The 27,313-nt window shown below is 47.7% G+C and overlaps 1 protein-coding gene across 1 annotated transcript; it reads right to left on the minus strand.

Moving 5' to 3' along the window:
- Positions 1–1,393: 1,393 nt before the first annotated feature.
- LOC101034736 (mitochondrial proton/calcium exchanger protein-like) lies at positions 1,394–22,708 on the minus strand. Its single transcript, XM_074389600.1, is given in 9 exon segments — positions 1,394–2,701; positions 2,704–3,104; positions 3,107–3,151; positions 3,154–3,393; positions 3,504–3,571; positions 15,663–15,741; positions 15,855–15,893; positions 22,397–22,477; positions 22,579–22,708. Coding segments are annotated over 9 exon segments (2,391 nt in total).
- Positions 22,709–27,313: the final 4,605 nt, after the last annotated feature.

The raw sequence follows: 27,313 nt of genomic DNA on the forward strand, positions 1-27,313 counted from the left end.
TCAGCCTCCTGAGTAGCTGAGATTACAGGCGTGTGCCACCACACTAATTTTTTTATTTTTAGTAGAGATGGGGTTTCATCATGTTAGCCAGGCTGGTCTCAAACTCCCAACCTCGTGATCTGCCTGCCTCAGCCTCCCAAAGTGTTGGGACTACAGGCGTGAGCCACTTCACCTGGCCTCTTCTGCCATTTTAAAATGTGACTGTCTGCTTACTGTTACATTTTTTAAGAGTTCTTCATATATATATTTTGAGACAGGGTCTCACTCTGTCACCCAGGCTAGAGTGCAGTGGCAGTCATCACAGCTCACTGCAGCCTCTACTTCCTGAGCTCAAGCAATCCTCCTGCCTTAGCCTCCTAGAGTAGCTGAGACGACAGGCATGCACCACCATGCCCAGCTAATTTTTGTATTTTTTGTAGAGATGGGGTTTCACCATGCTGCCCAAGTTGTCTTCACATATTTTGAATACAAGTCCTTTATCAGCTACGTGTATTGCAAATATTTTCTCCCAGTCTGTCACTTGTCTTTTCATTCTCTTAACAGTGTTTTTTGCATAATAGAAGCTTTTTATTTTTAATGACGTTCAACCTAAACATTTTTTCTTTCATGGTTCACTGTTTGGGTGTTTTTTTTGTTTGTTTGTTTGTTTGTTTGTTTCTGAAAACTCATTGCCAACCCAGAGTTACCTAGATTTTCTGTTATCTTATGGAAATATTATAGTTTTATGTTTTACATTTAGATCTATGATCTATTTTAAGTTAACTTTCATGAAAGGTGTAAAGGTCTGTGTCTATATTCTTTTTATTTTCTTTTTTATTTTTTTGCATGTGGATGCCCAGTTGTTCCAGCACCATTTGTTGAAAAGACTATTTTTTTCTCCATTACATTACCTTTTGTCCCTTGTCAAAGATCAGTTGACTGTATTTCCATGGGTCTATTTCTGGGCCCTCCATTCTCTTCCTTTGACCTATTTGTCTATACTTTCATGAATATCACACTGTCTTTATTACTGCAGTAAGTTTTGAAGTCAAGTACTGTCACAAGTCCTCTGACTTCTTTTTCAGTAATTGTGTTGACTATTCTGTTAATATCAAAAATAATTCCACTGAGATTTTAACTGGGGTTGCACTGAATCTATAGAACAAATTGGGAAGAGTGATCTAATGATATTAAATTTTCCTATCTGTGAACATGGAATATCTCTCCATTTTCTTTTTCGTCTTTTCTTTTTTCTTAATGGAAGCATCTCACTTATTTCAGACCAAGTATTAGACTTGCCATTAAGAATTACCTCAAAGTGATTACTATTACAGTCATTACCACAAAAGCTAGTGAAGCAGGATGGAGGCAGATACCACAGAGCCACCAACATGCCCCAGAGCCAAAACCAGCCCTAATTCTTCACTTCTGTAGCCTCTTTCTCAGCCTTTCCCTTAGACTTCTCCACCTTCTCCTCCTTTTCCAGCATTGCTACAATCTCAGCCACCTGACTGGTAGAGATATAAACATCTTCTTTGTGCACCAGTTCAATCACCTTAATGAGATTGTCAGTGTTGAGCTTGCCATTCTCATTTTTATCCAGTGTCGAGGCCAAGCTTATCAGCTTGTTTTCTGGAATGTTCTTAATTTGCTTCATGTTGCTGATGAGCTCAGTGATACTGATGACTTTCTCCCCTATTCCCCCTGAGCCCTCTGCCTGGCCCAGCTTGCCAGGCCTCTGATCCATCTCCAGCTGTGCAATCAAGCAGTCTATCCACCAGATGATCTGCTGAACTCTCTTTGGCAGTCTCTTGCTGGCTTTAGGTTTTTCCATGTATTTTTCTCTGCTGGTCTCAACTTCCTTCTTGATCTCTTGCAAGTCATCACTATCGTCCTGGATATCCTCCTTCAGCAGCTCCATCTCCTCCTTCTCCTTGGTTAGGGACTTCTTTTGCTCCTTCAGTTTAGATCAGGCATCGTTAAGTACATCTATTTCTTCTTTAGTCATTTCCTCCTCCTTCAAGACCTCCAGCACAGGGGCAGTGTTCTTCAGGGCCTCTGAGGGCAGGATCACATCAGGCACTTCTGGCTGCTGGTCAGCCACTGGCCTCTCAGAGGTGGCTTCTTCCACTTCCTTTGTTTCTTGGGATAGCTTCTGCAGCTCCTTCTCCCTATGTTCCTGCGGGATGGCTGCCTCCTCCTGTAATGTGGCCTCCAATTTCACTTTGTTGTCCACCTGCTCACCCTCAACCTTGGCCACTTTCACCTGAGCTCCCTTCACCACTATCTCCAGAAGAGTCTGCAAGGTGGATTTAAGCTGGTCAGCAGGAGAGAGGGTGTCTGGGAGGCACATAGCGTAGGACAGTAAGAGCAGTGATGTAGGGACCTCTTGATGCAAATGCAGGTCCAGCCACTGCTTCAGCTGGATCCTCAGATGATTTGCTGGGAACTCAAGGGCCTGCATCCCTCGAGCTCTACCTGCCAACAGCAATTCCTTGATATTCAGGCTGTCTACCCCTTTCTCAGCAATCAGCTTGCTGTTGGCCTTTATAAACCTCAACCTCATGGTAAGCTGGCAGCATAGGAAGTTATTGATGCCTGTGGCCTGGAGATCCAGCAGCTCACACAATGCCACCCTCTGCTGGCAGGTGAGGTTATCCAGGGTGAGCTCATCCTCAAATAATTTGGAAAAACGCATGATTTCTTTCTTTGTTGCTAGGTCTTTCCTGTCTCTTGGATCTTCTGGAAAAACATGGAAAAGTCTTTGGCAGTGCTCCCCGCCCATAGCTGCTTCTTTGGTCCCTCCTCCTTGATGGGCTGGGTCTCAAATGTGGACAGCAACGCGTTGGGAAAGACTTTCGCTGCAATGGGCAACAGGAACTCCACGAAAGACACCACCACGAAGATCAGGAGCAGGACCCCGTGAAAGAGGTCAGCACAGACCACGGCAAACTGCCTGTGCTCCCGGCGTGTCAGCGTGTGGCCACTGAGAATCAATCCTCCAGAGCGTGCATGCGGCGATCCTGGTGTGATCCAGAGAAGGCGAAAGTCCTGGTAATAGTGCTTCAGGCCGTCCAGGACCCTCCGCCCCACGGTTCTCACCAGCACCTCTGCAGCGGGCCTTACAGGGGTCTGCCTTCCTCCAGCTTCCTGTTCTTGCCCTTGGGAGACTGACTACGGAGTCGTTGCCAAGATGGGGAGATGAATGCCAGCAGCGCGCAGGAAGGTCCTGAGGTCCCGTGGCCACCAAACATGGCGCCGCCATAGCCACTGCGTGCCAGCGCTCCGGCCTCACGGGGGCAACCGCTGAGGTGATGGCCTCTGAAGGAAGGTACACCGGGTAGGCGGGGGTGCAGCAGTCAAATAGAACATTCACGCGGCTTATCAGCCCGGCGATGTTGGTCCAGCGGAGACCTGGTGCACGATCCCCCTGGTTACCCCTCAGGGCAGCGATGAGGGATGGTGGGAGGCGGGAGGCCGCCCAGCCCTGACAGCTCCTCAGTAAGATGGCTGCCGTGGGCCACCTGCAGCGGCTTCCTCCTCCTCCTCCTCCTCCTCCTCTGAGGCTCCTGGGCCTATGTTGTGCCTCAACCTGGCTCGCAAGGATGGCTGACAAAGGCTGCGGACCAACAAAAAACTCCAGGACCGGGCATGAATGGCAAGCCACTCACAGACTTCCGGGGGCGAGGTGGGCAGAACAGGGACGGGGAGGGGCCACCGGGTTGCCGTTCCCACTAGGCACTTCCGCGCCTGCGCACTCCAGTTCTTTAGGTGGTTGATCTTTCATGAGTTTTATCACTTCCTTGTGTAGATCCTGTATACATTTTGTCAGATTTATATCTAAATAATTCTTTTTCTTTTCTTTTCTTTCTTTCTTTTTTTGGTGTTACTGCATTTTTAATGTCAAATTATAGTTGTTCATACCTGGTATGTATGAAAGCAATGGACTTCTGCATATTAATTTTTTTTTTTTTGCAGATGGAGTCTCTCTTTGTCGCCTAGGCTGGAGTGCCGTGGTACAATCCCAGCTCACTGCAACCTCCACCTCCCAGGTTCCAGTGATCTTCCTGCCTCAGCCTCTTGAGTAGCTGGGATTCCAGGCACCCATCACCATGCCTGGCTAAGTTTTACATTTTCAGTAGAGACGAGGTTTTGCTGTGTTGGCCAGGCTGGTCTCAAACTCCTGACCTCAAGCCTACCTCGGCCTCCCAAAGTGCTGGGATTACAGGCATGAGCCACCATGCCTAGCCTGAGTTTTTATTTTAATTTTACTAGAGCTGAGCTGTGTTTAAGGTTTGCTATAGCCATAGGTGCCAAAGGCTTTGGTTCCCTCTAGTTTCCTTGGTTGGTATTTTTCTCCATGGTTAAGTTTGGGTTTCCCTAAGAACTCCTTCTTAAAGAGTCTGTCTTACAGCTGTTTCCATTGTAATTCATTGTTATTATACTGAAGACCTGTTGTGGTGGTGGAAATAAGATGCTGGGGAGAGAAGGCATCTATACTCTTATTATTAAATCTTAGTTTTTTTAGTTGGCCTGAGCCCCTGGGCTTTGACCTTTAGAAGCATTTTTTGGCCCCATTATTTTTCCCTTCTCCTTAAATGAGACAGACTGAAGGCTGGAGGGGAGGCCTTGGGTCGTCTAACCCCAATCAGAGGAGCCAGTCAGCCAAGGCTCTGGTAAAGTAGTTTCTCTGGAGGGCTGGCCTTTGTTACTGGGAAAGCTCTGGAGGTATTTCAAAATGGTTATTTTTCCCCTTTCTGTCTGGAATGAAGTTTTGGTTTTGTTTTGTTTTTTCCTCTGATCTTCCCGGTGTCAGTCTGGTGGGGTTCCTGGAGGGAAAACCCACTTAAGTTTTGAAGGAAGACCTACAAGTAGCCCTCCGAAGTTTTAAATGTACAAATAAGTCATTTTTAATTTCCAGAAATTCATCAAAATTACCAACACCTCAAGTGTTCCCAACAGTTCCTGGTTTCCGCTTCAAGTAAGCCCTGATCTTGGCTGTATTCACTCATCTTCCGAGATTTCAGAGTGGCAGTTTGCCCTGTGACCTTAATTCCCTCATGAGAATTAAGAAACATTGTTGACTTTCAGTTTGTTCAACTTATTTCATGATGTGAGGATGGGCCTGACAACTTCCAAACTCTTTATACATCAGAGCTGAAACCAGAGGTACCCCCTGCTGGCGTTTTAACATATCTGCCAAAGGCCTGCCTCCCAGTCATGGGACAGAGGGACAGAAAACTGCAGGGAAAGCAAAGCCAGGAGGAGCCAAACCCCTGATAGATCCATTGAGTAGACCTGTCCCACTGCCCTGCGCAAAGGAGGCCCGACCAGGGGAAACCAAGGCCCCAGGGAAGGAGCCATAAGCTTCATGCTCCAGATCTCTCAGACTCCCTGTTCCTCTGCCAGCCCTGGCCTCTGGATCCCCCTCTGGGGCTTGGGTTGGTTTGCAGTGGAGGAGGAAGCATAGGGCACATGAGGGTGGCTGAGGTTAAGCCGGCCAGGCAGACCCCAGCAAGCATGAGCTGCACCCCTCACTAACTGCAAGACCTTGGCTTGGTCACTGCCTTTCTGGGGCCTCAGTCCTCATCAGTAGGTTTATAAAATAACAGCACTATCCTGGTATAACTGTGGCAGGGAGGAAAATGCCTGGCACTGAGCCTGGCACTGAGCCTGGCACTGAGCCTGGCACACCTGTGTCATACAAACACATTTCCTCCTTTCCCCTTTAGGAGTCACCTCCAGTACAGTATCCCTGCCTTCGCACTGCTTTTCCTGACTCCTCCCAGGCCAGCGCCACCCTCCCTGCATCCCACCCCGCCTACGGGCCACCCAGAGGAGGGAAAGATGGAAGGCTGACAGCAAGTGGCAAATGTTAATGGTGTTATGTGCCAACCATTCTTCTAAGCATGTTGTATTTGCTTCGATCAGGTGTCCCCAAACTTTTTACACAGGAGGCCAGTTCACTGTCCCTCAGACCGTTGGAGGGCCGCCACATACTGTGCTCCTCTCACTGACCACCAATGAAAGAGGTGCCCCTTCCTGAAGTGCGGTGGGGGGCCGGATAAATGGCCTCAGGGGGCCGCATGTGGCCCGCGGGCCGTAGTTTGGGGACACCCGGCTTAGATATATGCACCAAAAGAAGGTATGATCTAGAAAAACTGTTACCGCTATACTACAGAAAAGGAAAATCAAGGTGCAGAGAAGTTTAGCAACTTCCAAGATCACAGTCAGTAAGTGGCGGAGCCTGGGTTAGAACCCAGAACCCACATTTTAGGGAGAGACATAAAGGAAGTGAAGATCTTCCACCCTGGGAAGGGGCAACTCAGCAGGGTGAGAGCATCCCACTCGCTGTACTAGTTTGGCTGTGGGGTTTTAAGGGCTGGAGGCTTCCTCCAGTGACCTCAACTTCCTGGATTAACTGAGGGGATGCTTGTGCCAATGAGGAAGGCAGAGCCCCTGTGGAGCTGCACCGAGCATGGTGCAGATACCAGATCCCCGTTATCCTGTAGTGGGATGGGGTCAGGGATCTGCCGGCGTGCCTGACTCAGGACTTCTTGAACTTGAATGTGCCCACAAATCCCTGGGGATCTTACTAACATGCAGATTCAGATTCAGCAAGTCCCAAGTTGGGCCCATGATTCTGCCGTTTTTTTTTTTTTTTTTTTTTTTTTTCTGAGACGGAGTCTTACTTTGTCACCAGGCTGGAGGGCAGTGGCACGATCTCAGCTCACTGCAACCTCTGCCTCCCAGATTCAAGCAATTCTCCTGCCTCAGCTTCCCAAGTAGCTGGGACTACAGGTGCGTGCCACCATGCCCAGCTAATTTTTTTTTTTTTTTAGTAGAGATGGGGTTTCACCATCTTGGCCAGGATGGTCTTGATCTCTTGACCTCATGATCCACCCACCTCGGCCTCCCAAAGTGCTGGGATTACAGGCGTCAGCCACCGTGCCCAGCTGATTCTGCATTTCTAATAGGCTCTAAAGCATTGTTGATGCTGCTGGTACAGGGACCACATTTGGAGAAACAGATCTCTGTGGGACCCTATATCTCTCACAGGCATCACTTCCTTCGGTTGTCTTCCGGCTTCTCACTCCGCTTGCCTGATTCTCCAGTTCTGAAGTGATCGTTCTCCCCACTGCTCCACCTCTAAGGTGGTAGGACAGCTTCTGAAGGGCATTTGAAGAAAAGTTACCCGGGGAATGGCCAGCCAGATGCCATACTAGTTAGCCAGCATGGACCAATCTATGAGCTGGGCCTAGTACCATCCATCACTTCTGAGATCCCACAACTATGGCTTCTGGTGAAAAAGTAGCATTTATATCACCTGTGAAATGGAGATATGCTCATAAAACCTGACCTCAACAGGTTGGCTTGAGGACTAAACGAGTCGGCGTACGCAGCGCCGGCAGCTCAGTACCTGACACACAGTGAGCACTGCTCACACCTGAGATCTCACTTTGCTGAATGACCCTTTAACAGCTGTGGCTTTGATGTTGGCCCACAGATGACTGCATGCAGTAGTCCTCAAACTTGAGCATGCATCAGAATCGCCAGCAGGGCTTGTTAAATACGAATCGCACCCCAAGGTTTCTGATTTAGTAGGTCTGTAGTAGGGAGCTGAGGATTTGCACTTCTATCAAGTTCCCAGGTGTTGCTGATGCTGCTGGCCCAGGGACCAACTTCGAGAACCTCTGATCCAGGAGCAGCTCCTGCCCCTGCCCTACAAGGAGCCTGAAGGCCAGCGCTGGCGGTGCTGGGCCAGGTCACACCGAGAGTTAGAGGCCCTACCAACCAGGTGCCCTGGGCTCCAAGGACACCAGAGAGGGGCTTGTCTGAGGCCCGATGTCCCTCCACAAGCCTCTCCTGCAGGCCCCCTGCCTCCCTCCTGGCCCAGTGCCCTGGCCCTCGGAAGGCCCCTCCACCCAGCTTTGTTTGCATTCCTGGAGCCTGCATCAGCCTGGGCAGTGGGCGTGTCTATACGGGCTGGCCTGGAGCAGCTCTGATGGCTGGTCCTGCACTCGGGGCCTTCTGGGCTGGGGCCACAGTGGCCACGCAGGGCTCACTTTGCAGGCTGGTGACTCATGCTTCCTCCCGGATTCCGGGAAATGCCTTCCTGCTGCTGCTGCTGCTGCTGCTGCTGCTGCTTTTTTCTGGTTTAATGAGAAGTTCTCTGCAGACTTCCATGACAACCTCAGGATGGGGAGGCAGGGGGAGGAGAAGACCAAATCCATTCCCAAGAGAGGCCCCAAGAATTCCCATCTCTCTCACACATGCGCACAGGCTCCACCCTGTTGCCGGCCCCGGCCTGAGCCCCCAACCCACCATGGCGCTTTGGTCCTGGAGGGCCAGCCCCAGAAATGCTTGCTTTTATTAAAAAGGAATGGCCTCACAAAGGCACAACTGTAGGAAAGGTTGTAATTTGCCCAAATAAAACTTAATTTGATCCATGAAATAGCTGTGGTTTATTGTGTAATAGATGTGCTATGTGTTTCAATTTAATAGAAGTCAATATCATAGGGGCGCAGTGGCGGCCTCCAGAGGCCCACCTCTTCCCCTACTCACCGTAGGGCCATGCAGCCCACCCCAGTGTTGAGACCCTCCACCAGGAGAGGATGGAGAGGGGCTGGCCAGAGACCTCTGGCCCAGACCACGGAGGCTCATGGGAGAGACAGCCTGGGGACACGGCGAGTGTGAGTGCTTGAAGGGGAAAAAGGAGGAAAGAAATGAGAACCACCCTTTTTCCAAAGCAAGGCTGCGGGTGTGCGAGTCTGAGGAGGGGGCCGTGGGGGCTGAGTCACTTTCCGGTCCGCTGCTGGAATTTGGAGGGGGGGGGGCGCCTCTGCTAGGGGCTGTGGGAGAAAGAAGGCTGGGTCTGTCAACATGCAGGAAATGTACAAGGAAGAGTATGTTGAAGAGTATGGAGAGTATGTTGAGGGGATCTCTTTGAAGAAGCCTTCAGGGACAGTTCCTGGGGTGGCGGGCAGCTGCTCCGGTCCCCAGAGCCCGTGTGTGCAGCCTGTGCTCGGGCTCAGAGCAAAGGTAGTACAAGCCAGGGGTAGGAGAAAGACCGGAATGGCACTTAGTCGGGTCTGGTGAGGCTCCCAGAAATGGTCCTGGCCAGCATCCTCTGCCCCCGGCCCACCCTGGTGGTGCAGACTGAGGCCAGGAGAGAAGGAGTGAACGAGCTCAGCTGGCCCTCCTCCCATAAATTCTTAGTAGGCACTTTGATCGGGGACGGGATTAGGGTGGGATGCCAGGCTGGCTTTATAGGACCCACCTCCAGGAGTGCGGAGCCACTGACAGAGCAGCAGGGGAAGGGACCGCAGGTATTGCTCGAAGCACGTCCTGTGTATCATCTCATTTAATTCCTCACGACAACACACTATGGTAGGTATTGGTGGCCCCATTTTTCAGCTGAGGATATTGAGGCTGGGGCACTGGCTTATCCAAAAATCACAGTGACCCCTCAACCCTCTGCTGCCTCTTGTGAGCAGAGACACCATCCACTCCATCCCCCCGTCCTTCTGGATTCTGGGTTGACCCCTACGTTTAAGTTATTCCTTATTCATTCCTCCCATTGGGTGCTTTCCTTAAAAAGGCCTTTATTTGGCTCACCGTAACCTTGGGCAAACTTCTGAGCCTCAGTTTTCTGATTTGTAAAATGAGAATTGCATGCATCTCACAAGGGCTATTCTAAAGGTTAAATGAGATACCACATGAAAAGCACCTGAGCCAGGGCTTGGCATTCAGTAGATACTCACAGGTACTCATTAAGCTCATCTGTTTCTAACAACCCCCATTGAGAATATCATAAGCCAGGTAAGTTCTGGATGTTAATTTGAGAGGGAGAATGACCGGGATCTGAATTCCAACGCTGCCATTTACTCATGAAGTATTGGAACAGGATCTCATCTTACCTCTCTGGATCTCAGTTTCATCAACTGTAAAATGGGCATAACATTACCCATCACAGGGATGATGGGACAATCAAATAAGACAATGGATGCCACATAAAAGGTGTTCAATAGGCCGGGCGCGGTGGCTCACGCCTGTAATCCCAGAACTTTGGGAGGCCGAGGCGGGCAGATCACCTGAGGTTGGGAGCTTGAGACCAGCCTGACCAACATGGAGAAACCCCAACTCTACTAAAAATACAAAAATTAGCCAGGCGTGGTGGCGCCTACCTGTAATCCCAGTTACTAGGGAGGCTGAGGCAGGAGAATTCACTCGAACCCAAGAGGTGGCGGTTGAAGTGAGCCAAGATCATTGCGACTGCCCTCCAGCCCGGGCAACAGAGTGAGACTCCATCTCAAAAAAAAAAAGGTGTTCAATAAACAACAGTTGTTATTCATCATCATTATTACTGCATTCTAAATGCTGTTCTGTGGGCTGGCCTCCAGGGTAGATGACCAACGTGTCTAGTGTGACGTTCCCCCCCTTAATCTTGCGCATGTTGGCTCCTCTCATGAGAATTTTTCAGTCTGTCAGTGAGCTGGGGTTCCTGCCCTGAGGCTGAGAGAACCCTCTGTGTCCTGTCTGCCCCAGAAACAAATCACACATGAATTCAATGACTGAAGGAACGGAAAGCGGTTACCCTGGAAGCATTTGCAGGACAGTCTTCTCTTTTGTTCTTCCAAGGAAATGCCACCGCCCTGCCAAACCCACTGTTGGGCTGAGAAGGGTGGGTTGGGGGGCAGCACGAGGGGGCGAACTTAGGGACGGCGGCAGGAAGCCTTCTCTGAAAGCCACGAGAGACGAGATGCCCCCAGCCCCTCACGAGGACCCTGGGCTGCTCCTTTCCTCACCTGCTGCTCTGACAAATCCCGCCAGTGCCCACTGGACCACAGGGAAGCCAGGAGGCCCAGTTAGAAAGCTGGGCTATGATCAGATGTGGTGGCTCATGCCTATAATCCCAGCACTTTGGGAGGCCAAAGCGGGAGGATCACAAGGTCAGGAGTTCAAGACCAGCCTGGCCAATATGGTGAAATCCTGTGTCTACTAAAAATACAAAATTCACCTTGCGTGGTGGTGGGTGCCTGTAGTCCCAGCTAATTAGGAGGCTGAGGCAGTAGAATCACTTGAACCTGGGAGGCGACAGTTGCAGTGAGCCGAGATCATGCCATTGCACTTCGGCCTGTGCGACAGAGTGAGACTGCGTCTCAAAAAAAAAAAAAAAAAAGAGAGGAGAGAGAGATCCAAGATGGCTGATCACTAGCAGCTCGGGATTGTAGCTCCCACTGAAAACGCAAAGAACGAGAGGACGCCACACCTTCACATGAATTCTTGTTGCTCACGCACCAGGAGATTCCCAGCGGAGGAGCCCCACGGGTCGCCAGCGCGACTCTTGTGACCGGCGAGGCGGTTTTGCCGGCGCCTTGGAGCGACGGTTCTTGGTGCAGAGTCAGAAAAGCACCATCCATCTTAACGCTGCCGATTTAGTCGGCGCAGTGGGTTGCTCAGATTTCGGCGCTGAGAATCAAGAAGTTGGACGTCCACTCAGAAACCCAATTACAAAGACGGTAATTATAAAGACCACAGATGGATAAATCTACAACGAAGGGAAGAAAACAGCCAAAAAAGGCTGAGAATACCCAAGATCAGAACGCCTCTCCCTCAGCAGGGGATCCCAGTTCCTCATCAGCAACGAAACAAGGCTTGATGGAGAACGAGTGGGTTCCAATTACAGAAGCAGGCTTCAAAACGTGGATAATAAGAAACTCCTGTGAATTAAAAGAACTTATGCTAACACAATCTAAAGAAACTAAGAACTTTGAAAAAAGGTTTGACGAAATGTCAACAAGAATACAAAATTTAGAGAGGAAAATAAGTGAATTGATGGAACTGAAAAACACAATACGAGAACTACGTGAAGTATGCACAAGTTTTAACAGCCGAATTGATCAAGCAGAAGAAAGGATATCAGAGGTCGAAGACCAACTCAATGAAGTAAAACAAGAAGACAAGATTAGAGAAAAAAGGATAAAAAGGAATGAGCAAAGTCTCCAAGAAATATGGGACTATGTGAAAAGACCTAATCTACGCTTGATAGGTGTACCTGAATGTGACGAAGAGAATGAATCCAAGCTGGAAAATACGCTTCAGGATATTATTCAGGAAAATTTTCCCAACGTAGTAAGGCAGGATAATATTCAACTCCAGGTAATACAGAGAACACCACGAAGATATTCCTCAAGAAGAGCAACTCCAAGGCACATAATCGTCAGATTCACCAGGGTTGAAATGAAGGAGAAAATACTAAGGGCAGCCAGAGAGAAAGGTCAGGTTACCCACAAAGGGAAGCCTATCAGACTCACAGCAGATCTCTCAGCAGAAACCCTACAAGCCAGAAGAGAGTGGGGACCAATATTCAACATCCTTAAAGAAAAGAACTTTCAACCAAGAATTTTACATCCAGCCAAACTAAGCTTCATAAGTGAAGGAAAAATAAAGTTTTTTGTGAACAAGCAAGCACTCAGAGAATTCATCACCACCAGGCCTGCTTTACAAGAGCTTCTGAAAGAACCACTACACATAGAAAGGAACAAACAGTATCAGCCTTTCTAAAAAATACCAAAAAGTAAAAAACATCAATATAATGAAGAATTTACATCAACTAATGGGCAAAATAGCCAGCTAATATTAAATGACAGTATTAAACTCACATATATCATTATCAATTCTAAATTTAAATTGACTAAATTCCTCAATTTCAAAGACAGGCAATTTGGACAAAAAACTAAAACTGTATGCTGCATCCAGACCCATCTCACATTCAAGGATACACAAAGACTCAAAACAAAGGATGGAGAGAGACTTACCAACCAACCAGAGAGCAAAAATAAATAAATAAAAAGCAGAAGTTACAATTTTTGCCTCTGATAAAATAGTATTTAAAGCAACAAAGATCAAAAGAAGCAAAGAAGGACATTATATAACGATAAAAGAATTAATGCAACAACAAGAAGAGTTAAAGGTCCTAAATATACACGCACCCAATACAGGAATACCCAGACATACAAGACTTATAAAATGAGACTTAGACTCCCACACAATAATAGTGGGAGACTTCAACAATAATATTAGACAGATCAATGAGACAGAAAATTAACAACGATATCCAGGACTTGAACTCAGATCTGGAACAAGTAAACGTAATTAACATTTATAGAACTCTCCACTTTACACAAAATATACACTCTTATCAGTACCACATCATATCAACTTAGAAGTTTAAACGAAATGTTGGTTGGCTCCTTGTTTGTTATTCTCTTCCCTCATTTTCTTTCATGTCTCCATTATTAAGGACAATTATAGACATACCCATATTTAGACTGCATTCTAGCCCGGGCAGCAAAGCAATACCCCCATTCTCTCTCCCTCTTCCTCTTTCTCTTTCTTCCTCTTCTTTACTCTTTAAAAAAAAAAATAATAATAATAATAATAATAATAATAATTCCTCATCCCATTCAACCAAAAAAAAAAAAAAAAAAGAAAGCTGGGCTATGCCTTGTTCATCGAAAGCTGCACCATGGGACTTGCATGAGACCGGAGCCCTTGAAGACTGTGATTCACCCAAGGCCACAGCAGATTTGTGTGTGTGCGTGTGTGCGTGTGCGTGTGTGTGCGTGTGTCTGCACCTGCTATATCCATATGTCGAGTGATTTTCCTTCATCTCAGTACTTCACAGGGTGAAGGGATCAAGGGAGGCAGTCATGTGCGGAAGTCCACTATTAAATGATACAAATGTGAGGATTTATTTATTGTCTTTTAATAGAGTCAAACTTCAATTAAGCAGAGCACTGGCCGCCAGGAATGTTTAATTGAGATTTAATGGCAAATCCTTTTTGTTCAACATTTTTCGTGGAGAAACTTTTTATAATTATAATTCATAATGAAGTTTAATAGAATGAAAATGATATATGATCTGTGTAGGAAATTTCAAAAATGTGGGAAATGATCAAAGAGAAAGGATACAAAAATAATTCCCAACTCCAGAACCCAGATATATTCACTGGTTATTATTTTATATTCATATATGCAAGCATTTATATCATTAAAATCATTATTGTAAATTTGTATGCATATATATATATACCATTTTATTATGCCAGGGATTGAATTCAGTGCTTACTACATTATCTATGTATATATGTATAAATGAAGTATCACATTATATGCATGTATGTTTATTACCTGCTTTTTTTTTCATTTGGCATTATGTAATGATAATTTTTCTTTTTTCTTTTCCTTTTTTTTGGGGGGGGGATGCAGTCTCTTTCTATTGCCCAGGTTAGGGTACAGTTGCACGATCTTGGCTCACTGCAATCCCTGCCTCTCGGGTTCAAGCAATTCTCCTGCCTTAGCCTCCCGAGTAGCTGGGATTACAGGCACTCACCATTATACCTGGCTAAGTTTTGTATTATTAGTAGAGACGGGGGTTTCACCATCTTGGCCAGGTTGGTCTTGAACTCCTGATCTCGTGATCCACCCACCTTGGCCTCCCAAAGTGCTGGGATTACAGGTGTGAGCCACCGCGCCCGGTCTCTAATGATAATTTTTCTACATAATGAAAAATATTCTAAAACATGATATTTTTCTTTGTAACAAGAATACATGTGTATGGTAAGGTAACTAGTCCAGAAAAATAGAACGAAGAAAGAAAACAACCTACTTGTACTGCTGTCTCCCCTCCCATTCCCCAGATGCAAGTGCTAGTAACAATTAAGCATAATGTTTAAAAGTTGCATAATATTTTGACACATAGATGTGCCATAGTTTCTGTAATTTCCTATTATGGGACATTTAGATTGCTTCAGAATTTTTTCTGTTATAGAAAAATGAATATTTCTCAGGAAAATCCCCAGAGGCAGCCTTGCTGGAACAAAGGGCACAAACATTTTTAAGGCTTTTGATCCAGATTGAGAAACTGATTTCCTGAAAGCGGCTGCCATTAGAGCCCCATCCGCATGGAAGGAGAACGTGCTTTTTGCCCATCTCATTTTATCTCGGCCCCACGGAGCATGACTTTAAAAAAAAAAATGCTTTGGCCCAAGTGATCAGTGAAAAACAACATCTCCCTGTTTTAATGGAATCTTTTGTTTTCTCCTGAGACGAAGCGTTTTCCCCATATACTTAGCCACTGAAATTTTCCCTTTTGATTTTGTTTTTATATCCATTGCCCCTTTTTTTTTTTCTCATTCTGGGTGTTAGACTTTTTTTCTTTTTGATTTGTAAGTGCTCTTTACATATTTCTTTTTATTTTCATTCTATTTACGGTGTGTTTTGATGTACAGAAGTTTCTAATTGTAAGTATTCAAATATACGCATCTTTTCCTTTATAATTCCTTCCATTACTGCTGTGCTTAGAGAAGCCCTTCCCATCCAGAGATCAAAATCATGAACATTTTATGTCCGTTATTTTATGATTTCATTGTTTTCACATTTTGCAGTCTCATCCATCTGGAATTTATTCTGCTCTGTAGTGTGAGGTGAACATGGAGTTATTCGCTCCCCTCCCCATCTCCCTCCACCATCGCTCCGGTTTCTCCAGCTCCCCTTCTTAAGCAAAGCTGCCTTTCCGGGGGAGTTCTGTGAAGTCCCAGAAGCAGCAGCTCCAGGCACTGTTTCCTCACCATCTGAAGACCCCCCTCAGTCCTCCAGCATCACCTACATTAACCCACCATGTGCCACTGCCCTCGCCTTCTCCTGGGGACACAGACCCTAACACGACACAGTTGCCACCCTCAGGCAGCTCCCAGGCTAGGGAGACAACAGGCCTGTGAACAGACAGTCACAATATCGTGTACGAAAGGCTGGAACAAAGGCAGGGGGCTGGGGACTGTGGGAGCCCTCAGGGAGGACTCAGGGGTTACCTGTGCCAGGTGAGGGGAGAGCCTTTAGGGGTTGCATCCCTGAGGAAAGGACAGGTGAGCAGGAGCATTATCAAGCCCAAATAGTAAAAGAATCCAAGGCACACACCAATAGGTAACCCCAGGGGATCACAGTGGCTGGGCCTGGGCGGGAGGAGACAGTTGTCACTATATGCTATTTGGTCCACGTGCATGTAGCTCTTAATAAAGACATGAAATGGGGCCAGGCGTGGTGGCTCATGCCTGTAATCCCAGCACTTTGAGAGGCTGAGGCGGGCACATCACAAGGTCGAGATAGACACCAGCCTGGCCAACACATGGTGAAACCCTATCTCTACTAAAAATACCAAAATTAGCCGGGCGTGGTGGCACACACCTGTAGTCCCAGTGACTCAGGAGGCTGAGGCAGGAGAATCGCTTGAGCCAGGAAACGAGTGAGCTGAGACCACACCACTGCACTCCAGCCTGGCGACAGAATGAGACTCCGTCTCAAAAAAAAAAAAAAAAAAAAAAAAAAAAGACATGAAATGTTCACAAGATCACCATTTTAAATGAACGGAAAGGAATTTCTGTTCTGCAATTCAGCAATGGAGTGGGTGAAGGGCCTTCTAGGAAGAGCATAAGCCGAGGCTTAGGGTCACAAACCAGGAAGGCGTGACGGCTCAGCCTAGGCAGGGTGAGGCGCTGCAGACTAGGAAGGGCCTTCCATTCCCTGGGAAGAGCTCGGACTTGGGTGGGCAGCCATGGAAGGCTTTGCACCAGCATTGTCTTGGCCAGGGCTGCATTTACATCACTCTTGGGGTAAACGGAGGGACCCAGGATAAGACAGCTCTGGTGATGTCACGGAGAGACAATTATGTACTCAGAGCCATGGTCCCGGACTGCCTCTTCCAGCCTGGAAGCTCCTCCTGGAAGAAGGTGAACCTATGGACATCTGGCATTTGGTCACTTTGGGATCCTACCACGGGGGAGGAGTCTGGGTCTGCTCTGCCCAGGCCCCAGCCTCAGTGTGCTTGGTTTCTCTGGCGGTGAGAATTAGGGGGCTAGAAAAGCTGAGGAGCCCCAAAACAATTAGTCTCTGCAGCAAGAAAGATCTCAGGCCAGACCCTGACTTGGTCTCTTATTTCTTGTGAGAACTTAAACAAATGACAGAGATCCTGCCTGCCAGCCTCATTTTTCTGTATCTGCACAACACGACAAAGGGGTAAGTGCGAGTACCCAGTGTGAAGTATGCCACTAGAGAATGTATAGAAGGTTCCATGTGCATGGGCTCCCATTATGTTACATGTAAAGTATAATACCACTGCTCTAAAGAGGAGGAGTGCTTCAAAAGGAGAGTCCAGGACGGGTGCGGTGGCTCACGCTTGTAATCCCAGCACTTTGAGAGGCCAAGGTAGGTGGATCACCTGAGGTCAGGAGTTTGAGACCAGCCTGGCCAACATGGCAAAACCCCGTCTCTACTAAAAATACAAAAAATTAGCTGAGCATGGTGGCACATGCCTGTAATCCCAGCTACTTGGCAGGCTGAGGCATGAAAACTACTTGAACCTGGGAGGCGGAGGTTGCAGTGAGCCAAGGTTGCACCACCGCACTCCAGCCGGGGCAATAAGAGCGAAACTCCATCTCAAAAAAAACGGTGGGTGGGGAGAGTCTAGAAGATGCACTGCTTAATTCAAAGCCGTATCTGGGATTTCAGGCGCAGGAAGGCAGCTCATGGGAAACCCTGGCCCAGACTCTGATCAGCCCTTTCCTCTCTGCTCTGTCCGTCCCAGGCCCTCTCGCACGCCTTTCATTCTCTCCTGGGCCACGTCTCAGACCACATCACTGTCCACATCCGTGCCTCCCATTTTCCAAAGCGCCTTCCTGTTCCTTAGCTCATTTTCTCCTCACCACAAGACCTAAGCATGTCTTAGATCCATTTCACAGATGAGGCAATGAAGATTCCCCTATGGGGAGGGGGTGTTGGGGAACCCACCGGCCGCTCCATGCTCCCCCAGCCATCTAAGCCTCCCAAGGGTGGTTTCCAGAACCAAGAGACATGAAATGCCACAGGACAGGGTCTGTGGGGCCCCTGAAAGAATCCCAGCAGTTGGCCAAGCATGGTGGCTCACATCTGTAATCCCAGTGCTTGGGGAGGATCACCTGAGGTCAGGAGTTTGAAACCAGCCTGACAAATATGGAGAAACGCTGTCTCTACTAAAAATACAAAATTAGCCGAGTGTGGCAGTGCATGCCTCTAATCCCAGCTACTCAGGAGGCTGAGGCAGAAGAATCACTTAAACCCAGGTGGTAGAGGTTGCAGTGAGCCAAGATCACGCCACTGCACTCCAGCCTGGGCAACAAGAACAAAACTCTATCTCAAAATTTAAAATTAAAAAAAAAAAAAAATCACAGCACCTTGAATGAGGGAAAACTACTGACGCTGAACTTCGGGAGCACTGGAACTGAAGTCACGTAGACCTGGTCCCAACCCTGTGCCAACACTTTGTTGTGTGACCTTAAGGAATCGCTTGACTTCTCTGATCTTTTGCTTCTCTTCTGTAAAGCAGGCGCCATCCGCCAGAAACTGAAGCATTACTGTGAGCATAAAACAAAAGGCCTGATGGCGCAAGAGTTATCTCTTACCTATGTAACAAATTATGTGTCTTTGAAAAGACTGCCTAAAGGCAGTCAGTCCAATCTGTCCTGTTGGTCTACACCACCAATCAGGTGCCATTCATCACTCCATGGGATGATGCACACTCCCCTCGCCTTCTAAGGCGTCAGAAGAACGATGCGTGTGGGGTGGGGCAGACATCCATAAGTGTTGACAGGTGTTTTGCATGGGAGGTGCAGGGGCTGGACTATCTCATGCTATTTCCTATAACTTCTTAGTCTTTCGGTAAGGTTAAGGGAAATGGCGATCAGATAACGGTCAGAGCCATCTGGCGGAGGATGATCAACCCAGCAGTCATTTAAATGTAAGGCACTTGCAACAGTTTGGGAGAGCCGCACCAGGCATCTTCCACTATGAGAAAGACTCCGGGATCTAAAGTGTCCACGCCTTCCCAGGTGCTGGGGTGTTGCTTTCTTCCACCAACCCAAAATCACCGTGTTCCATCGCAGTTGCTATAAATTCACCTTTTTTCCAGTTGTGCCCTACTTGTATTCACACCTTTCTTTCAGAAGGTTCAGGTACAAGAGCCACAGGATATCTGTAAAAAATTTAATCAGAATTCAGTTTGAACCCCCAAGAGACCAGCATGGGCAACATGGCAAAACCCCATCTCTACAAAAATACAAAAATTAGCCGGTGTGGTGGCATGTGCCTGTGGTCCCAGCTACTCAGGAGGCTGAGGCGGGAGGATCGCTTGAGCCTGGGAGGTCAAGGCTGCAGTGAACCTCTTGGCCAAGCTGGCAACTGTAGGTTGTATCAGCTAGGCTGGCCACTCAGGGGAAGTCAGAAGTACACGGCCCAGGAATTGCTAGAGCAGAATCTCAAATTTTCCAAATTGATCCTTTTTTTTTTTGAGACACAGTTCTCATTCTGGTGCCCGGGCTGGAGTGCAGTGGTGCAATCCTAGCTCACTACAGCCTCCACCTCTCCCAGGCTCTGCTGAGTAGCTGGGACCACAGGCATATACCACCATGCCCAGCTAATTTTTATATTTTTGTAGAGATGGAGTTTTGCTATGTTGCTCAGGCTGGTCTTGAAGTGATCTGCCCATTTTGGCCTCCCAAAATGCTGGGACTGCAGGCACGAGCCACCATGCCTGGTCTCAAAACTGGTCTTTATAATGCCCCTACCTTTTTCATCCTGGTCATTACCCAGGAAGTGGCCTAGAGTAAATAATCCCTTTGTGAGGTCAGCCAGAATCAATGATGAAACTGCCTTATTCAAGTGTGTAGACTAGGAGATGGTGAAACAGAGCTGGAAACTTCCACCCAAGTCTTGAGGAGGTTGTTCCAACTCTCAACAACAGTATCGGATGCCGGTGGATGGCAGGAAGCATGGAAGGTCATTGAATACCTTGATGGTCAGCCACTGTTGAGAGCTTTCTGCAATCAAACGCACATTCTTTCTTTTTTTTTGAGATGGAGTTTTGCCCATCGTCTCCTGGGTTCAAATGATTTTCCTGCCTCAGCCTCTCTAGTAGCTGGGATTACAGACGCCCACCACCACGCCCAGCTAATTTTTGTATTTTTAGTAGAGACGGGGTTTTACCATGTTGGCCAGGCTGCTCTCAAACTCCTGACTTCAGGCGATCCACCCACCTCGACCTCCCAAATTGCTGGGATTACAGGTAAGCCACTGCGCCAGGCCCAAACGCACACTCTCATCAAGCTGTAAATTGTCCAGAAAGCTGAAAACATGACACAGATAAGTTTCAAGGACTGCAATGTTGTAGCTAGAACTGGCTGGTGAGACTGCAGCAGCAACCCCAGAACCTGAAAAAGTGTCAAGAGCAGTGAGGGAGCCAACAGTAGCTACCAGATGGGGCCATCGCTCCAAGGTGGTCAATCTGCGATAAGCAGACGGAGGCCATGCCCACTGAGAGACATCCAGGTCAGCTTTCGGCAGGAGTCACGAGTCTGCCTGGCAGTGGTAGAGGCATGGAGTCCTTTACTTTGCATACCTCTATGAAGTAGGAGTGTTGCCATGTCTGGCAGGATGACAGGTCCAGGCAGCAATGGGGGCAGTCTGGGCAGAGCAAGCTTGCCAATCAGTATCAGAGCACAGGCCCCTTATGATGGGCATCTACAGGAGTGACCCAGGCAATTCAATCAGCAGCCTCAAACGTTTCCAGTTGGCAACCCCAAAGAGGGCTGTCTTTAATCTGCCAGTCTGTGGTTTTCCAAGTGGTAGATCAAAAAACCAAGCCATGGGTTATGTCCAAGAGTCAGCAAAAATATCACAAGCTTCATCAAAGGGAGTTGGCCTGAACTGTGAAAACAGCGTGAAGGTCTCATTTCTGGTTCCACAGAGCTGACACTGAGATTGGACAGTCATAGCAGCCTGGTGGACACCGTTGGGTTTTGGCCCAGTTGAACCATCAGTAAACCAGGTCAAGGCATTTGGGCAAACCTCTGTGGATCAGGGTCCACACTGAGCCAGTAGCTCCGCTTCAGGTGATAGAGTGGGGACTGAGATGCTGCTGGGCCAGGCGAGCTATGTTGTTGAGTCCACCATTTCCATTGGATGAATAGAACTTGTTGGACCCTTCCCACCTTGTAAGTCATTGAATCTGAGTTGACCCATCCCAAGTGGGAATATCAGATCATCCAGTCACAAGGCCCCTGCCTAGTTAGGTGTTCAATTGCACCAAGCCCAGTAGCAAGCTAACAATTTATAAAGGAGTATAAATCATATAAAGCTTCCCCCTTGGCTGGGCACGGTGGCTCCCGCCAGTAATCCCAGCACTTTGGGAGGCCAAGGTGGGCGGATCATGATGTCAGGAGTTCGAGACCAGCCTGGCCAACATGGTGAAACCCCATCTCTACTAAAAATACAAAAATTAGCTGGGCATGGTGGCAGGCGCCTGAAATTCTAGCTACTCAGGAGGCTGAGGCAGGAGAATTGTTTGAACCCAGGAGGCAGAGGTTGCAGTGAGCTCAGATCACGCCATTGCACTCCAGCCTGGGCAACAGGGCAAAACTCTATCTCCAAAAAAAAAAAAAAAAAGCTTCTCCCTTTAGCCAAAAGCTTCAATCAGCAAAATCACCTGTCACTTTTAGCTTATAGCTCAAAGGGGTTGTTAGGATTGTGGGGCCCTAAAGGTATCCGCACTTCTCTGTGTATGAATTTCCCCCACTGAGAGAATCTTAGTGGCCCTTGTGGGACAGGGAAGCACAAGCATCTAATCTACCAGCCATTTAAATGTAGAAGCCACAGTGGCAGTATATTGACTTGGCCCAAAGGATCATGTTAGTTTCCCTTCCCCTCAGTGAACCCTATTCAATGTATTAGCTGAATCCAGGATCTCCTCTCACCATGGGTAGGATGGTGATTTGGCCGCCTGTCTCCCACAAACCCATAAAAGTTTGAGTTCTTCTCTCCAGAGCTGCTTGGTGTGCTTGACTGAGAGAAAACTTCAGCCCTCTTGGGAACAAGAAGACTTTAGCCCCACCCCAATCAGCTTACTCCTTACAGCAGTTGAGGTTGGGATAGCAGAGGAGGGAGCGATCAAGGTGAGGAGGGAGAGATCAGAGGTGTGGAGGGAGAGAGGGCTTCCGTGCCAGTAAGCAAGGTGCATTGACTTTTGGCTTCAGCCAGCATGGTGGTTGCTTACGGCCAAACTAAGCAGTCCGCTCAAAGCCCTATATTGGGACATTCTAATGTTAGTGTATTAGGACATTCTTGCATTGCTTTAAGGAAATACCTGAATATCTAAGACCAGGCAATTTATGAGGAAAGATGTTTGATTGGCTCATGGTTCTGTAGGCTAGACAGGAAACATGGGGCCGGCATCTGCCTCAGGAAGATTTTACTCATGCGGAAGGCAAAGTGGGAGCAAGCCCGCCGTGTGACAAAAGCAGGAGCAAGGAGTGACAGCGAGGTGTCTCACCCTCTCTCACAAAGACAGCACCAAGCCATGAGGAATCGGCCGCCAGGATCAAACACCTCCCACCAGGTCGCATCTCCAGGACTGGAGATGACCATTCAACATGAGATTTGAGCAGGGACAAATATCCAAACTGTATTAAACAGTCATCGTTGTTGACACCTGTAGCTTAGTTTTAGTGATACCTTGACTCAGCAGCCGTAGCCGCATTACTTTCTGGCTGGGGCCAGGGGATTTATGTCCATAGACCAAGTTGGGCCTGATTCGCAGACAGTGCAGCAACTTGTTAAAGAAGATCACCTGAATCCAGGGCATCTGCTGCCCCAAATATAAGATCTGTTAACTTCGTATGCAGTTTCAACATAAGGACCAGGGGGATTTTCCAGGGTGGTGGGGTTGACAGCAAAAGTTTATCTAGATTTCTTTGAGTCAATTTGTCATTCTCTAATGGGTCACCATTGGTATTGCAAACCCAGCATAAAGCATTAAGAGCCCTAATACCAGCCTGGCATGGTGGCTCACCTCTGTAATCCCAGCCCTTTGGGAGGCTGAGGTGGGCAGATCACCTGAGGTCAGCAGTTCAAGACCAGCCTGGCCAACATGGTGAAACCCCCATCTCTACTAAAAATACAGAAATTAGCCAGGTGTGGTGGCACATACCTGTAAATCCCAGCTACTCCGGAGGCTGAGGCAGGTGGATCACTTGAACCCAGGAGACAGAGGTTGCAGCGAGCTGAGATCACACCACTGCACTCCTGTCTGGGCAACAGAGTGAGACTCCGTCTCAAAAAATGAAAAAATAAGGAGCCCTAATACCAACCAATTCTTCATCTATGGTGTCCTGTAGGAGTTTGTCTGTCTCAGAGAGACCCTCTCAAGCAGCCAAAACTCCCATCTATTCCCTCAGAGCAGCCAGGGCTCATTGTAATAACAGCAACAGATAAACAACAAAAAAACTGAGACCTATTGCCGTCATCTCCAAATGGATCTGAAATTGGCATGGTAGAGGGCAGGAGGGGCTGAGTGTTGTCCTTCTTCCTTCACAAGCGTCACGTGCCCATCCCCTCCTCTCCCGAGTGAACTTGCCTAAGTTGTAACAACCCTCTGGTCTCTGCCCACAGCAGGAGTGAGTTTCCCTCCCTTCACTCTCTGTGTATATGGCCATCTCTGCAATTGCTATCTGAAAGGCAGTGGCACCTTCTGTCCACCAGGAGAAAGCGTAGAGCTTCTTTGTTTCAGTGGGGGAGGGATTGAGGCTGGCCATCAGATGGGCAAGGAAGCCCAGAGAAGACGTAACAAACACCAAGGCACTGTTTTGGCAGCTGTCTTTGAATCTACTTCCCAGTACTCAGCCTGCAACCACCTCTCCAATTCCTTCTCATTTAACAAGCATTAAGAGAAAATAGAGGGTCACTTATTGCCCACATGACCATACAATTTGGTCAACATGTTTGCTGCTGATTTCCATAGACTTCCCACAAACTGCACACATTGGCTTGTGAGACCCTCATGTTTCCTCTTCAAGAAAGCCATTTCTCTGTCAGCATCCCATCCTGATCACCAAAACTGTCAAGAACTGTAAGCAATCTCAGATTGTATCCATTTTTTCAATAAGATAAGAAGTTAGCTCACTGCTTCATGAAAGACCTGAGAAGACCCAAGACTCCTGAGTCAGAGACAAAGGACTTCTTTCTGCTCCTCATGACACAGAACGAGCAGCAGCATCGTTTCCCTTGTGATGCCGAGAGAGACAGGTGATACCTGCAACGCTCAGGGGAGGTGCCTTACAGGAGAAGACCCCTGGACTTAGGGAACCCAAAGCTTTTATAGCGGGCAGCACACATGCCTGCCCTTTGTACCAAAGGGAGATACTGTATCTTCTAATGCTTGCGGCTGTCATGTATCCTTGAAAAGACAGTCCAGAACAAAGGCCATCAGTGCTTCTCCTTGCAATATTTGCAGAGAGACCCGTGGAGAATTGTCTTTAAACACAATATGCTTTCTCCTTTGATTCCTACATGGTAGAGGACATCACCCCCATTTTACATATGAGAAAATCAAGGCCCGGAGGAAAATAAAATGCCTAAATTCACACAAACTGGAAAATGATGGAGCCAGGATTCAAACCTGTGTCCGCGTTCACTTTCTCTGAAGCTGCAGCTCGGGAATAATGCTTGATAGAGAAGGCAGGGAAATCTCCCTGTTCAAGGACGGTTTTCATTGGCTCTGTGGACTTTAGGTGCTCAGCATCTCCTCTCTTCCCAACCGAAGAAACTTATGTCAAAGGCCTTTGGTTTCTCCTGGTCACTTGGGAGCCCACCCCCAAGGCTTAGAAACTGTCACAGAAGATGTTTGATGACATCTCCTGCTTCCTCTGGAACCTGGCCGACCCTCACCTAGCAGAGCACTCAGGCTCATATTCAGACAGAACAAAGCTTCCCAGACGTATGGACTGACAATTCCTCAATTTAAAAATCTGCATGGCTCAAGTCTGGTTCTTTTCTGCCAGCTGTGACAAGGACACCTCTCATCATGGCCAGGGTGGAGCAGGGATCCTAGACGTGGGCCCAGATGGTGCCAAGTGGCCCGGGAGCCAGACCTTAGAGCCCCTGGGCCCTAGAGTGATTAAGGCTCAGGAGCCACCAGGGCAGACCCAGTGCCACTCAGCTTCCTGGGGACCTGGTATGGCTTTTGATATTCACTGATGTTATATTTGGGGCAGCACAAAGCAGAGAATTCTTAAAGGGTCAAAGGAGTTGTCATCGGGGCCAGGAAGGCAAACATCCTTGCCCCATGGGTAGAGAAGGAAAGGAAATAAGGGGTCGTGGGGGAGTCACCACTTCCAAAAGATCGGCTTCTAATACACACGCTCTACTTGGAAAACACCAAACTGCTGCCCATTTTAGGCAACTTAAGGAACTTGGCCAACATTGAACAGCCTATTTTGGAGGAGATTTTTTTTTTTCTCCTCTACAAAGACTCACGAACAGTTGAGTTTCTGTTACAATGTTAACAAAAGTGCATCTTGGACTGAGTGCATATATGCGGTGGTGTTTATGTGCGTGTTTTCCCGGGTATTCCACAAACATTTTGTTCATTGCTCAGTGATGAGAAATAGAAAGCAAAACCGCTTTAAAAAGAAACAGTTCCAATTTGCTGGTTCAAGCAGAACTGACCAAAAAACTGTCAACAGACATAATACTTTATTTACTTATTTTTTAATTTTTTTAAATTACAGAGACAGAGTCTCACTATGTGGCCCAGGCTGGCCTCAAACTCCTAGGCTCTAGTGATCCTCCCACCTCAGCTTCCCAAGTAGCCAGGACTATAGGCGCACATCACCACACCTTGCCCAAATGTGATTATTTTTTTAAAAAATCAACAAATACTAAATGTCACTCACGACGGGCCAGGCCCTGCTTAACTACTTCACAAATATTAACTAATTTAATTTAATTTCCCTGACCACCCTATTCTTATGCCCATTTTAACAGATGAGGAAACTGAGGCTCAGAGACTGTAAGTATCGTGCCTAAGTCACTTAGCTCAAGGAAGAGCTGAGCCTGGAGCCCCAGAAGTTGGCTCCAAAGCCTGTGTCTCAGCAGCTGAGGAAAGTCAAGTTCAGAAGTGCTGCCACCAGCAGGGGTGTGGGGGTAGGAACACCAGCTCTGGAAAGGGATCTGAGTGTCAGATCCAGCTCTGATACTTACCAGCTGTGTGACCTTGGCAAACTTGTTTAACTTCTCTGAGACTCATCTATAAAATGGAATAAGGATTACATGACATAATATAAACATAACAAGTATATAACAAGCCCCTCAGTAAATGATAGCTGCTATTATGATCACTAAGCAAAGTAAGAGTGCTATTGCTAGCAATTGTCCCAGCTTCTCTCAGTAAGTTCGGCGTGAAACTTCACCTTACCTGCCTCTCTTGGAGCGTAAGACTTTTGGGTGAAGGGCAGGGGTTCTCCTGAGTTCCTAAGTTCCCCCAGAAGCCATCTGACCCAGACTTTTTTCTCTTCTTTTCTTTTTTTGAGACAGAGTTTTGCTTTTGTTGTCCGGGCTGGAGTGCAACGGCATGATCTCAGTTCACCACAACCTCCACTTCCTGGATTCAAGTGATTCTCCAGCCTCAGCCTCCCCAGTAGCTGGGATTATAGGCGTCCACCACCACACCCGCTAATTTTTTCATATTTTTAGTAGAGACGGGGTTTCTCCGTGTTGGTCAGGCTGGTCTCAAACTCCCGACCTAAGGTGATCTGCCCCCCTCAGCCTCCCAAAGTTCTGGGATACAGGCATGAGCCACCATGCCCAGCCAGACTTTTTATTTGAAGGGGCAATTGAAGCCTGGGAAGGGGGAAACTCTCCAAGCATCACTTACCCAGGTCTCCTATGGTGCCCCAGAGAGTCCAAGGAGGTCAAGTTGAAAACCAGCTCTCCTCGGCTGAGACCATAGATTCCCAATCTCAGGCTCAGAAATCCCGGACGCTTAATCTACACTCCACTAGTCCCAGTGATAGTTGTTTTGAAAATGGTTAGCGAGGCTATAAGGCTGTTTCACAGTCTGCCTAGCCTGAACACCCCCACCCCCAGCCTTCTGCAGCCCCCCAACTGGGCCAAGGTGACACGCACCCCCTCTAGGTTCTCAGGGCTGCTGGAAGTCAGCAAAGGCTCAATATCCCAGGGTGAAGGATTAAAAACCTGTCTTCATTCGCCTTTCATTGAAAAGCGTAGGGAATGCAACAATGAGAATGTGCTTAATGCCAAGGACTGCGCACTTAAAAATGGTTAAAAAGGCAAATTGTATGGTATGCACGTTTTACCACGGTAAAATGTAGAAAACACAGGGACGATGGAAACAATTCTGAAGATGGATGGGGGTGATGACTGCACAATAATATAAATGTATTTAATGCTG

This window comes from Saimiri boliviensis, chromosome 2 (assembly GCF_048565385.1).
Source record: "Saimiri boliviensis isolate mSaiBol1 chromosome 2, mSaiBol1.pri, whole genome shotgun sequence".
Taxonomy (NCBI): Eukaryota; Metazoa; Chordata; class Mammalia; order Primates; family Cebidae; genus Saimiri; species Saimiri boliviensis.